Source organism: Podarcis pityusensis (genome assembly GCF_964106645.2).
Source record: "Podarcis pityusensis genome assembly, chromosome: 11".
Taxonomy (NCBI): Eukaryota; Metazoa; Chordata; class Lepidosauria; order Squamata; family Lacertidae; genus Podarcis; species Podarcis pityusensis.
The window spans coordinates 31,041,655-31,055,406 of NC_138036.1; the positions used below are offsets into that span (position 1 = coordinate 31,041,655).

General features: G+C 38.9%; 1 protein-coding gene and 1 long non-coding RNA gene across 5 annotated transcripts in view; one reads left to right on the forward strand and one right to left on the reverse strand.

Moving 5' to 3' along the window:
• RASGRF2 (Ras protein specific guanine nucleotide releasing factor 2) overlaps positions 1 to 12,450 on the forward strand; it is an 86,295-nt gene extending 73,845 nt beyond the window's left edge. For all 3 annotated transcript variants that reach the window (XM_080972344.1, XM_080972342.1, XM_080972343.1), the window contains exons 19-27: positions 1,334 to 1,446; positions 1,947 to 2,007; positions 3,461 to 3,564; positions 4,547 to 4,631; positions 5,108 to 5,305; positions 5,611 to 5,690; positions 7,035 to 7,152; positions 8,272 to 8,340; positions 9,416 to 12,450. In XM_080972344.1, coding sequence (XP_080828470.1) covers positions 1,334 to 1,446; positions 1,947 to 2,007; positions 3,461 to 3,564; positions 4,547 to 4,631; positions 5,108 to 5,305; positions 5,611 to 5,690; positions 7,035 to 7,152; positions 8,272 to 8,340; positions 9,416 to 9,508 — 921 coding nt within the window. In that variant the 3' untranslated portion in view covers positions 9,509 to 12,450. The remainder of the gene's footprint in view (positions 1 to 1,333; positions 1,447 to 1,946; positions 2,008 to 3,460; positions 3,565 to 4,546; positions 4,632 to 5,107; positions 5,306 to 5,610; positions 5,691 to 7,034; positions 7,153 to 8,271; positions 8,341 to 9,415) is intronic.
• Positions 1 to 13,752, reverse strand: part of LOC308458414 — a 59,440-nt gene that overhangs the window by 12,920 nt on the left and 32,768 nt on the right. Inside the window, exons 2-3 of one of the 2 annotated variants that reach the window (XR_013977380.1) lie at positions 4,474 to 4,574; positions 2,508 to 3,394 (exon numbers count right to left, since the gene is read on the reverse strand). This is a non-coding gene — a long non-coding RNA (uncharacterized lncRNA). Of the gene's footprint in view, positions 1 to 2,507; positions 3,395 to 4,473; positions 4,575 to 13,752 lie in introns of those variants that run through there. The other variant, XR_013977379.1, reaches the window with a different exon arrangement.

Genomic DNA, 13,752 nt, shown 5'->3' on the forward strand with positions numbered 1-13,752 from the left:
GGAGTGAACTTTACATATTTCTTGAGTGTTCTAGAGTGTTTCAGTGATGATGATGATGATGATGATGATGATGATGATGGAGAAGGAGTGTTGGAATACTTCTCATCATTCTCTCAGTAATGGAAAAGCAGTGGCCGTAGATAGACAAAGTTTCAGCTAATTTGTATACAGCAAGACTTTTACCAACAGGCTTTGCTCATAGGATAACCAACATTTGTTTGGTAAGTCCTTGCAGAAGTCACTAGACACCGAAGCTAAAATATTTAGAAATATGTATAGGGCAATAGCATATATCTTTCCTAATCACACATTCAAAATAAAATGTACAAGAATTTCAAGAACTTTGCTAGTGACTATTGTTTGGGTTTCTATGGAAACAGATGCTGAATTGCTACCTACATGGTAGCAAACAATCACTATAAAAGGAACCGTTACAAATATACTGGATTGATGAAGCTTTTAGTTTAAATCCTTTATCCAAACATCTGCACTAAGCTGAAATGCAAATGACTGGAGTTAGTGCTTCTCAATGACTCCAAACATGAAGATATTTCAGTACATGCATTTTCTTGAATCCATCCCTCACCCTCCCAGTGTCTAATCTTTGGAAATATTCCTCATTGTTCTGGAGAGGGATGCACAAGTATTAACTAAGAGAAAAAGTCAGATTTATTCTCAGAATCGATGTATGTTATCCGTCTAGGTTTCAGAAGGAGATACTATATGTTGCTTTTAAGCATAGGACATTGCTTGGGGAATCCATAGTACAAAATACTGCAGCTTGCAGTTGGCCTAGCCAAATATCACCTATTTTGAAAAGCTTCACTACCTAAAAATTAATTTCTGAGCTGAGAAAAGTGCTGATTTTTACCTTGGAAGTCCTAAAATTAATTATTTTTCTGTTGAGATTTGTGTACCACCCTTCATGAAAAATATTAACTGGTCAGTTTACAAAAACAAAGTACTATAGAAACATAATACGGGGTATGTTTTAATGTTTGTTTAACATTACATCATTAACTTCATAAAATGACTTAAACCATCAGCTTCTAGATATATTGTATATGTTACTTTAAATTAACGATCTTGGATAAGAATAGGTAGGTAGTTATATCTGAGTGTTCAAAGTAATGTCAGTTAAGGTATTGCTGTTTTGTAATTCAAAACTCTTCAAACAGATATATTTTAATAACTTCTTGGTTTTGTTCATTTCAGAATCTTTGGTACAAGGTTCAAATACTTATTCAAAACAACAGAACTGTGAAAAACAAATGCTGAACAAAAACCCATATGTAGTATGATTACTTCATTCAGAAAAAAAATTCTTTTGCAGGATTTTGAGCTAAACAATGAACTGAAGATGAATGTTCTAAATCTGCTAGAAGAAGTTTTGAGAGATCCTGACCTTTTGCCACAAGAAAGAAAAGCTACAGCAAACATCTTGAGGTAAAGCAGTTGAATTAGTTTAATCATAAAGTATTGTTAGGCATTTGTGGGTGCCAGAGTCCTCTAACTACCTGGGTCTATGTAGATGTTAGAGTTTAACCAAGGCTTGGGGGTTAAACTGGATGCCAGAGTTCTAATCACTGGACCCAGTTTCCTGTGTTCAGGAGACTGGGGTGGCATTCAACAATATTGTAAGAAATGAAGAAATTGTACTCTGCATTATCCACACAGCACTTATTTTCAAGGAATCACAAAAAGAATCACAATGCAATCGCCTTTGCAATAAAAATGTGCTCATTTCTTTCAAGAGTTAAAAATTAAATCTGTTTTTCTCCTAAGGCTAGGAGATTTTGACAAAATACAGGCTTATATCCACTGATTCTCTGTGATAAAAGTTTTCCAGAGTTTGTTTTCAGAAGTACAAAATATCCTTGTTACTGAAATGTCACTAGCCACAGAGATAAACATTTTTATATGAAATATTCTGCCACCTATTTTAGAGCACTCTCTCAGGAGGATCAAGATGACACCCATTTAAAAATTGAGGATATAATGCAGATGGTGAGTTAATCTACATAAGCTTATGTCAGATTTATTCATATTTATGTAAATTGGGGTAAATGAAATCACTAGAAATGGTGTTTGGCTGCTTGCTTGTTGCAGCTTTTATAGCAAATTAATTACCATCCCTTTTGTATTTGCACTTGACCACTCCCTGTTCAAATTGTTCAACAACATTTGTTTGAAACAGGTGAAAGGATAGCTGTTAGCTGTTCACAGGCTTAGTTATGCAAAACACAGGCCTTCCATTTGAATATATACAGTGGAGGTCTTTTAGAATGGGACACATCTGTGAATGGGCCTCCTAGCTCATTATGCAAATTATTGGAAATTACAGTGTCTATTTGCAAGTTAAAACACAAACAAGAGTGTATTAGAAAAAAAGACTTATATGCTGCCACAAACCGCAGAAAGATTATTTACATGAGGGAAGCATGAAATGAATTTGAATTTGAACCACAGAATAGCTTGGGAAAACAGATAGCTTTTGTTGCAATAGTGACAGCAAACTTAATTCAGTGTTCAAAGCTTACTGGTTTTGCCCTAGGTGTGTGGATACTAAATTTATCCACCCACATTATGCACCCATGCTTTTAAGTGGGCTTTGCTCTACTCGTTATTTTGCGAGCCCTGCACAATTATAAGTCCCCTACACCTTACTCTTTGTGCATCTGAATATTTTAGTCTTTGTTAATGCACCAATGCTATGAAGGTACAATAAAGAATCCAAATGACACAGCCCCATCACAAATGGCTTGTTCATATGGTTTACATTTTGAAGAAGAAAACATATTAATGGATAACCAGTTTAGGGAATGAGAAAGAGAAATGTTAAGGGTTCTCCAAGAAGAGTTTCATTTACAAGAACCATGGGCCTTCTTTGCCCAGATCGATGGCATAGAGAGAGACCTTGCTCCTCCTCCTCAATCACTATGCCTCTTTTGATATCATCGGCAGTAGTATTCTCCTGGCCCAACTCTGTGGGCATGGGTATTGGGGCAGCATTTTTCTGTAGTTACATTGCATGTCAAGGCCCCCCAAGCCACCCCAAAGAGAATAAAAACACAAGGACACAAAATTGTAGGTTAATGTTAATGGGCAAAATTTAGGCCACAACTTTATTGGTTACAGAATGTGAGCGGTATTGGCTTAGGCATTGGCATCAACATACTATATTGGACTCCTGCCCCCCTTGCAGGAAGATTGGTAAGGGTAAATTCCAAATGTTCTTGAAGTGCGGGAGCTCTTAATTTTTGCTGAATTGCACCTGAAGTTTCTATTCCTCTTCCATAGAAGAGACCTCTGTTCTGTTAGTACCTTTCCTCTTACTCAGGTTGTTTCCATAAATGAAGAACTGGGCAGTGAAATTGACACTGCCATCAATTACCTAATGGGGCATGAAACAAACTAGAAGAATTGAAATGGCTGTTTTTGTGTGCTTCCTTGTTTACAGTTAGAGTGTCCAAAACCAGAGTGCTTTGAAACTTTATCGGCTATGGAACTCGCTGAACAAATCACTCTCTTAGATCACATTGTTTTCAGGAGCATACCCTATGAGTAAGTGGCTTTCTGATCGTTATTATCAAATGAAAATATTTTGTAAGTGAAGTTGCAAACTGATTCACATTAGTGACAGGCCTATAAAAAGAATTTGAATGCGTAACAGATAGAGCTGTGTTTAGTGCTGCTTAAAAACTATCATAGCATAATAAATGGACTATGAAAGACTTTAATCAACGTGCTCATTAGCAGCACATGTCTACTGCACTTCTTTGTGAGCAGAATGCAGTTCACTTCCTGAATAGACTTACACACACACACACACCACTTCCAAATAACACCTGACATTTAATATTCCCTCGCTAACTGCTAGTTCAGGAATTCTGTAGGCTTGAGAACAAGAGCAGTGAATATTGAGCTTATCAAATACATACCCTTTCAGCTTCCTAAATTAGCCGTCTCCTTTTAACCCAAGGGATGGTGCTTTAAAATGAATAAGGGCTTTTAAAAATCCTATACATCTCTGGTTATTTAGCAGTGTTGGATAAAAATTGTATATATGACAAACAATATGACTCACACCTTTTCCCATGTGTATATTTATTGAATGTTGTAACCCACCCTGGGACCTTGAGTGAAGGGTAATAAATTAATATAACACCACTGCCAACAGCAACAACTTTGGGACTGCCACAGAGAATGCCTCCCCTTGGTCACCCCCCAATCCCCCAGAAAGAACTTCTGAGGGATTGGAACTACCAAGAAAGTCCCCTGTGCTGATCTTAACACTTGAGAAGGTCTGGGGGTGGGGAGCAGGTCTTTCAGGTATGGTAACACACTCCTGTGGGGTTCCATCTCCATAAAACACAATAAAACCAAGTACAACACACTGAGGTCCTTGGAGGAAGCGTAAGATAAAATTATTATTATTTAAATGAATTATAAGTTAATAATATAAATAAATACAATTAACAATATTCTGGTCTGCCATTTCCGATGACAGTTTCTTCTTTTGTTCTCTTCTTTCTGATTTTTCCAGAGAGTTCCTTGGACAGGGTTGGATGAAACTGGATAAAAATGAAAGAACACCGTATATAATGAAAACCAGTCAACACTTTAATGATGTAAGTTGATGTAAATGCTTTACCTTCCAGACTCTTCATGACTAACTATAGAAAAAACCACCAGAGCATTCCATTTTCCTAACCTGCTAGCCAGCAATTGCATAGTTGCAGTTGACTGAAATCTGCAAACACTAGCAGAAGAAATTAAACTATACCCTTGTTTAATAAAAGCAAAATAATACCAATCTTGTTTCACATTGCTTAGTTTATTGATTTCTGCTTAGATTACATCCCCTTAGTTTTTTCCTTTGATTCACAACTGAAAGCCCACTGCCAAGGGCAACTTGCTGTTTGGTGAAGATTGTTCTGCCTTTGCCATCTTCCTTAATTCACTTTTTCTTGTGCCATTGTCATTTATGCAATATATGCTTTCTTAGTGTTAAATGCTAAAAAAAACCCCATCATTGTAATTCCATTTATACTGTTAATAGCATGCTGTAAATAGAAATATTCTAAGAACTGCTTCTTTGACCTAGATGAGCAACCTTGTGGCTTCCCAAATTATGAATTATGCTGACGTTGGTTCACGTGCTAATGCAATTGAGAAATGGGTAGCGGTGGCAGACATCTGCCGATGTTTGCACAACTATAATGGTGTGCTTGAAATCACATCAGCCTTGAACAGAAGTGCAATCTACAGACTGAAGAAAACCTGGGCTAAGGTTTCTAAACAGGCGAGTAATCACAAAATATGTTATCTGTGTAATGGGTATTGTTACTAGAAATATTACAAGTAAATGGTTTGCAGTGGTTCAGAATGATGTAACCACATCACTAGAAAATCAGTACTTTAACCATCAAGAACAGGACCGACCTTATCATGGGGCCACAGGGAGCATTACATTATCATAATCCAACACTAGAACCCCACAGTGTTGTCTTGCATTTGAAGGCGTTTCAGCAGAATTTTCTTAACCTGAGTAGTATCATATTCCATTTTGCTATAAGGAGTGAATCTTCTAATTTGTTTTCTTTGTAGGCTAAAGCCCTTATGGATAAACTTCAGAAGACTGTATCATCTGAGGGAAGATTTAAGAATCTCAGAGAAACACTCAAGAAGTATGTTTCAAATTATTACATTTTGCTGTGAATGGTGGATAGTTATTAAGATAATGCTTCAGCTAGCTATCTTCTATGGGAGTAATGCTGAACAATTAAGAAATCATCTTTTTAATACAGGCTTCATGGAATTCAATTCCAATGTTTTGTTGAACATACTCCAAAGTCATTATCATGTATAGATTTTTATAGTATCTCTGGGTATAATAAACCTATTATTCTGTATATAATGTGTCCTAATAGAATTGTAGAAACTTTTCCAATAAATGTATGGCCACATTAATTTTAAAAAACTGCTGGGAATATCCAACAACCTGGATAGCCGACCTGGTGCCCTCCATATGTTGTTGGACCACAAGTCTCATCCTCCCTGACCATTGGTCATGCTGGCTAGAGCTGATAGGAGTTTCAGTCCAACAGTATCTGAGGGGTCGTGTGGGCTGTCCCTGACCTATATAATATCTCCATAGCTCTGAGATTCATATGAAGAGTTCAAAGAAGGGTTGCTTCTATGCAATTGTTTGGTAGTGATGATTTTGGGGAACAATCGACCAGCTTCTCCATTCACTTTGATGGAGTTTCCCTTGCAGCCCCACTATAAAGTGAGTGGATGTTGGGCTGAGCAATACTTGACCATTTATGCAAGTGCTAACATGCTTCTTGAATAGAGTTGATTCTGAGTAAGCTGAACTGAGAGTAGACCCATTGAAAATAGACCTAAATTACTTATATTCATTAATTTCAATGGGTCTATTCTGAGCAAGACTAGCAATAATCAGCAGAGTTCACAACAGACTTACAGCACAGTCCTATAACATTTCGATTCAGAGGTAAGTCCCACAGTGTTGAATGGGGCTTACTCCAAGGTAGAAGTATGTATGTATGTATGTATGTATGTATGTATGTATACTTTACAGTCTCATTTCACTACTGCAGGTGGCATGTTCAGTTTTATTATTTTCCTGAGTGATGCACACTATCACCAAGGAGTATGACCTGTTCATATCTCAAGATCCAGAAACACTTTCTTTGCAGGTTTTGAAGACATAGATAGCAGTTGCACTTTTTTCTACACATTCAGGCATTCACTTACTGCTTCTTTGCAATTTATGTAAGGTTTAGCTATTTAAGAAAATATGTCAGATATGGAATGTATGAGAGTAATTATAGCTGTTATAATTGCTTACATGAATTCAGGCTCAATGAGCTCAAAGTCATTTTAAGACTATAGTCCCATGCATACATAGCAGGGTGGGTGAAATCCCAGTAGGCACAATAGTGAAAAGGTTAGAATGACCCATGTACAAGACATAAGAGTAAAACCTAAAATTTCTTGTCGTGCAGTTGTAACCCGCCTTCAGTGCCATATCTCGGGATGTACTTGACAGACCTGGCATTTATTGAAGAAGGAACACCCAACTTTACTGAAGAAGGCCTTGTCAATTTTTCCAAAATGCGAATGGTAATACTTCTCTCTACATTTTGGTTTCAGTTTACAAGGACTTACTATGGACCATATATATATATTGATTGCATTTCAAGGTGTATTATAGGTAGAAATGAGAACGAAATGGTTTATTTTTGTATGCAGGGTCAATGTTCTATCACCACCTGCTGGTGAATTTTGGAGTGTCCATAATCCAGTTTATATGTATGTACACACATTTTCCCGTTTGTACAAGAGTAAGTTGAAGATGTTCAGCTGAGTCAGCTGTTTTGCGTTCAGTGAAATATATAGATAATGTACAGAACCTAGAACTTTACTTCCTTAACCAGCATTAGTTGCCTATGAGGAGCATGTGTGTGTTTTCCGGCAATCAGAAATGTACAGAAGGGCATAATCAAGTTATTTATTTATTTCATAAAATGCATATATATATTTCTTTGTCATGCACAAACAGCATGCTTTGAGAAGAGGGCAGTTTTCAGGAGATAATTAAGCTGCAATAGATGCATTTACAGTTGATTCATAAATGAAACATTAGGTGGATTTGTGTAAATGAGGGAAAGGGCAATATGGCCCAAGTGAGGTTGAAATTGTAATTCAGAAGAAGATACATGTAAAAGTCTCCTGAAACACCATTTGTTGCAGGATAGAATATTTTAAATTCTAGTGAAGTCAGTGGCTTGGATCCAAAGTTGCTCCTCCATTCACAACTTCCTCTAAACATAACACACACACACACACATCCCCATTCCGAAGATTCTCTCAAGCACTGGGAGCAGGGGTTTTTTAATGGCATGCAGGGTGCTGCAGAGGAAAAAAGGAGGCAAGGAAAAAAACATTACAGTGGTACCTCTGGTTACGAACTTAATTTGTTCCGGAGGTCCATTCTTAACCTGAGGTACCACTTTAGCTAATGGGGCCTGCCGCTGCCGCCACCGCTACGCGATTTCTGTTCTCATCCTGAGGTAAAGTTCTTAACCCAAGGTACTACTTCTGGGCTAGCGGAGTCTGTAACCCGAGGTACCACTGTACATGGTAATAAACTCTGTTCATTCATGAAAGGAAAGTTAGGATCCAAGCTAGTATGTATGAAATTAAACAAGAGACTCTTTTTTATATTTGTTTCTTTAACAGATATCACATATTATCAGGGAGATACGACAGTTCCAACAGACTTCCTATCGCATAGAATACCAACAAAAGGTATTGTACTTTCATGTGTCCTCTTGCACCAATATAAAGTTTCTGTGGTGCTCTAGGTGTACAACCACATTTTTCATTTAGTGGAAAAGGAGATGTTTATGACTCATCGTTAAATCTAAAATACTGGCTAGATGATTTGTTTTCCTTGAATAGCACAATAAGTTCGGTTCAGGAAGGGTGCAATGGAAACAGTGATCTGATATGTCCCATTTACAGGGACAGCAAGATAGCCCTAAGTTTATAATTGCAGAGTCTCCAATAAATTGCATTGTCTGTGGAATTCCACATTTATTACTTTTGCTAAAGACTTAAATTTGTGAAATAATGTGGATTAGGGATGGGAGGCTGGGAGGCTGGAAGATGGTTTGAGATCTACTTGGGTATTTGCAGTACAGTACCGTATTTTTCGTTCTATAGGGCGCACCGGCCCATAGGACGCACCTCATTTTTTGGGGGGGGAAATGAATAAAAAAAATTATTTCCCCCCCCCCGCCGCGGCTGCCGCCCCAAGCCTTGCTTGCTTCGGGCTGCAGGCTACCGCCCCAAGCCTCGCACGCTCGGCGGGACCTCCCACCGGGCGCGCGAGGCTTGCAGACACTCGCCTGAAGCACGGGGAGCCCTCCGGAGGGCTCCCCGTGCTTCGGGCGACAGGCTGCTGCCCCATGCTTCGCGCGCTCGGCGGGACCTCCTGCCAGGCGCGCAAGGCTTGCGGACACTCGCCGGGGCTGCAGGCTGCTGCCTGCAAGCCTTGTGAGCCCGCGGGAACTCCCACCGGGCTTCCAAGGCTTGCGGATAGCTTCCTGAAGCCTGGAGAGCGAGAGGGGTCGGTGCACATCGATGCCTCTCGCTCTCCAGGCTTCAGCGAAAGCCTGCATTCGCTGCATAGGACGCACACACATTTCCCCTTCATTTTTGGAGGGGAAAAAGTGCGTCCTATGGAGCGAAAAATACGGTAATTTGTGTTGTAAACCGCTTTGAGTTTTGTTATTTAAAATATAAAGCAGTATAGAAATGAATTTAATACTAATACAGGCAATCCTCGTTTTGCACGGGGGTTCCTTTTCCTTTCTTCTAGGTCACTCAGTACTTACTTGACAAGAGTCTCATCATAGATGAAGATACTTTGTATGAACTATCCCTAAAAATTGAACCTAGGCTGCCTGCCTGAAAATATATCAGTGTTGTCCTTCAGCCTACAGAGAACTTTAGAATAATGGGGAAATTATGCATGATGTGCCCCCCTACAGAATGCAAGGGGGAAAGCTGGAAGAAATTCAAATTCCCTTTTCGATTAAGGGACTCAGAGCCTCACAAAGATTCCTTTTTGGGCACAGAGAAGCAGTTGCTGGAAGTAAAAGACCAAACGCCAGAGATGTTGATTAAACAGCTGTTGTTTTGCAAACGTGACAGTTTTGTGAAACAGAGACCTAATGAAGAAGAAAGGAAATGGCTGTAATAACCACACTGAATGAGGCAGTAATGGGGCAAAGTTAAGTATGGATAACACATTCCATTAGACTTCAATGAATGAGGAAATACAAGTGTAAAGCGAGAGGCTTTGCCTACCCTTATTTGGATACAATGCAGGATCCACAAAGAGCATGCAAGGAACTACATATTTTGATCCAGTTTGCAATTCGTGTCCATTGTAAAGTAATATTTTAATCCGTAGGTAATAATATCTAAGAGCATCATGAACTGCATTTGTTATTTAAACCATTCATTTTAATTGAAAGTATCTCATTTGTCAATAAATCCTGGTATCTCCTTTCCCCAAAAGGCTGGGGAGCAGAGATGCAGCATATTAAAAGCTACCTTAATATTGTACATACATTTTTCTTTCTCTAGAAGTATGATTAGTTAATCTAGGTACAAATGGATACACTACCTTACAATGTTGTCAGACATACACACTTAGGTGGGACTCTGATATTTGAGTTCCATGGCAAAGACTGGCCTTATAGAACAGGAATGGGGAACTGACCAATTGTCACGCTGGCTGAGATTGATAGGAATTGCAGGCAAGCAGCACCCATAGGGGCCACCAATCCCCCACCCCCTACTATAGTAGATTAATGCTTTGCTCTTGGTTTTGGCAGAGCTATTTCTATAACTTTTGTTTAAAAATATGTTCCCCAATACTGAGCATACCATGTGTGCTCCTGTGCATATATATGCACAGCACTTTACATGTGTGGGCTTCCTCCATCAACTTTGGTGAGCAGTTGCAAGCAACTAACCCACTGCTAGCACTAAGCTTTTCTCCCTCCTTGCATTAGTACCAAAGCCCTATCTCCCATCAGGAATAGGTCAACCAAAGTAATCATATGACTGCATCGTATGACTTGGAACTCCTGTTAGTCTCATGTACTTTAGAACCGGTTCTAAAGGTTTAGATGTTGGCAGTGTCAGACAGAATCACACTCACGCATTGCTGCTACATGCCATTGCACTGTGATGTGCATTTAAACACCGCTGAGCCTCACATAATGGTTGCAGGGAGCTCCTTGCACACACTAGAACTCAGTGGAGTCTTTGCAGCCTTGATCATATAGGAATCACTGATTATTTTGCACGTAACAACATTGCTAAGAAAGGTTGATCTATATAAATTACACTCTGGCACCAGTAATTCTGGACAGGAAGAGTAGAAACATTAATTAATTTTTTAAAAAGTAATTTGTCCACTTATTGGATAAATGAAAATATACTTTGTTCCCTTTTAAAATACTGCAAAGGATTCCACCTCCACTAACCCCCTTCCCATATGCCATCCTTAAGAACCAAAACTTATGGGACACAATCCAGGGAAAATCAAGGAACTTTAGGTCATACTGAATTCAACAGGAAGAATGTACTTTTAATATTTATCAAATCAGTGTGATTTCTGACTTGTGCCCCTTAGTACTAGCTCCCCCCCCCCCCATGTGCTCCCTGATTAAGTCCTTTTATTTAAAATGCTTGTGGTACTTCCCATGGTTCTTTAATAACATGTAGCCTCCTTTTTGTAGTTGCATGGAAAGTGAACACAAACGCATCACTAAAAACAGAATGCAGATACTAGCACTGTTGAATAACTAGGCTGGAAAAGTGCCCTTACTTTTCCAATGACTTATCAGCCAGTTGACAAAATAGGGCTAAATATCATTATTTACCTCCCTTAAACCCTCTCAGGGAGATAAGTGTTTTAAAAAGAGATTGCCATCTAAGGCATATTTGAACTGATCTTTACCAGACTAAGCTGCTAAATCCTAACAACAGAAAATGGATCTGCCTAGCTTCTGTTTTGTTTGCGCATTTTTTCATCTTTATTTGCACTTTAATAAATATTGTCGGCCCAGAGAAGAGCTGAACAATAAATTCTGCTTATGTCTAACTGCAAATTCTACTAGCATGTATTAAGTATCTGTGCAGTAATAAGTTTTATTGTTTCTACCTGCTAGAGGCCTGGGTTTTACTATTATTAATAAACGCACGAATGGATGTCAAAGAAGTCTTGGGAAATTCTCAGTAAGTTTTTTTTTTTTTTTTAACAAATAAAAAAATAAGTAAAATTCCTAAGGCATGTTTTAAGTACTTCTGGTTAATGAATGTGGTAAACTTTAACTTGGAGAATGCTATTTATAGATGTGTATTTATTGCTTGTCCTTTCATTAGTGTCCAACAGGAAAAGCAGACTGCATCTTGATGCATGATAAACAGAAGCATGGGTTATTTGGACAAAACACTTATTTTACTGCATATTTTAAAAAAATACAATTTTTTTTAAATCCATATGGCAGTTATTTAAGAAAGGTGCTCACATCTCAAAAGGAGGTACCTTTTTACTTGTCTGTGGGTTCTCCCCTTTCTATTCTTTTTGTTCCGCTCACCTACCCGCCATAAAACCTATACAATGTGTAATACCTATAGTTCTTTATGGGCATTATCTGTGATGTACAGGGGTTGATCATTTATAACTTCATTTTCTTGTATTTCATTTTGCAATATCAGCTTTGTACTTGGGGAGGAGCCTTTGCATATCCTGGTGTATAAGTGCAGCAGAAGGTGCATTTCTGTGTCTTTATCCTCTTTATTTTACTCCTGTTATTAAAATCTAAGTTAACCCTGGTGCTGTGGGGTCCTTGTTGTCTATGTTTAACCTCTTATGGTTTCACAGTTTCAAGCAAAGCTGAATTGATCACTGTCGCCCCAATCAGATGAAGGAAATTAATGTGTGAAAATGGGCTTCTATGCACATTTCTGCTGTGACACAGATGCAAGTTAGCTGCAAAGTTTAGGAATCTTGACTTGACCTACTAGCATGCACCACTCTCTTGCACCATCTCGCAGAAGAGTACACTTTCATTACAAGCGTTCTGAAGTAGTGAAGGAGGCAATTAGACTGAATTTCAGCACTCCTTTGGCTAGCCAAACCGGCCTGTAATTTCTATGGGACATGGCATGGGGATGGTATCCACAATATACAAATACTTCTCCTACAAACCCACTCATCTCAATAAAAAATAAATGGGAGAATGATATAGGTTACAAAATAAACCCAACTAAATGGACTAAACTGTGGTCTAAACCACCCTTTAAATCCACCTCAGCCAAAAGAAGGGAACTCACTTTGAAGTTAATCTGTTGATGGTACCTAACACCATGAAAGCTGGTGCTGATACACCCAGGAATCTCTCACCAAAATGCTGGAGAGGTTGCCACTCTACAGACACATACCTCTACGTGTGGTGGGATTACCCCAAAATTCAATCCTTTTGGACATTAGTTATTTTGCATATTTCTTGTAGGACTAAACGGAAACTAGAAGCCACTCCAGAACTGGCCTTACTGAATATCTTCCAAGACAGTAGTGCACATTCACACTGCAAAGAACTTATAAGTCATCTACTCTCAGCAACCAGGAGCATCATAACTAGACACTGGAGGGACATGCCAGGAGAAAACATGAGCCACTGGTACCAAACCATATGGGAAACAGCCTTACTAGAAAAGCTCATCAACAAACTGAAACTAGCACGGGAACAAACAAAAGAGGATGCCTTCACCCTGGTGTGGCCTTTATTATATATACAGCCCAACAAGACAACAACAGGAACCCACTGACCACATATGAATTGATATGGCTAAGCTGACCCAACATCCCCCTCCCACTCACACACACAAACAAAACTCACTGCAATCAACAATAGGCAACCAACCATGCCCTGCCACCGCCAACAGAAACCAATAAATATTTTTTCCCCATAGAGAAGTGAACAAAAATGCCAAGACTGAAAAAAATTTCTCAGTAGTTTGTGCACTGTGTGGAAGATGGTGCCAACCAGGTCACCCTCTTGCTCCCTCAAGGACATGGCTGTGTAGCCAAATATTTTGAATAGACCTGAAAGGAATGGGGCTGGCCAGTGCAAT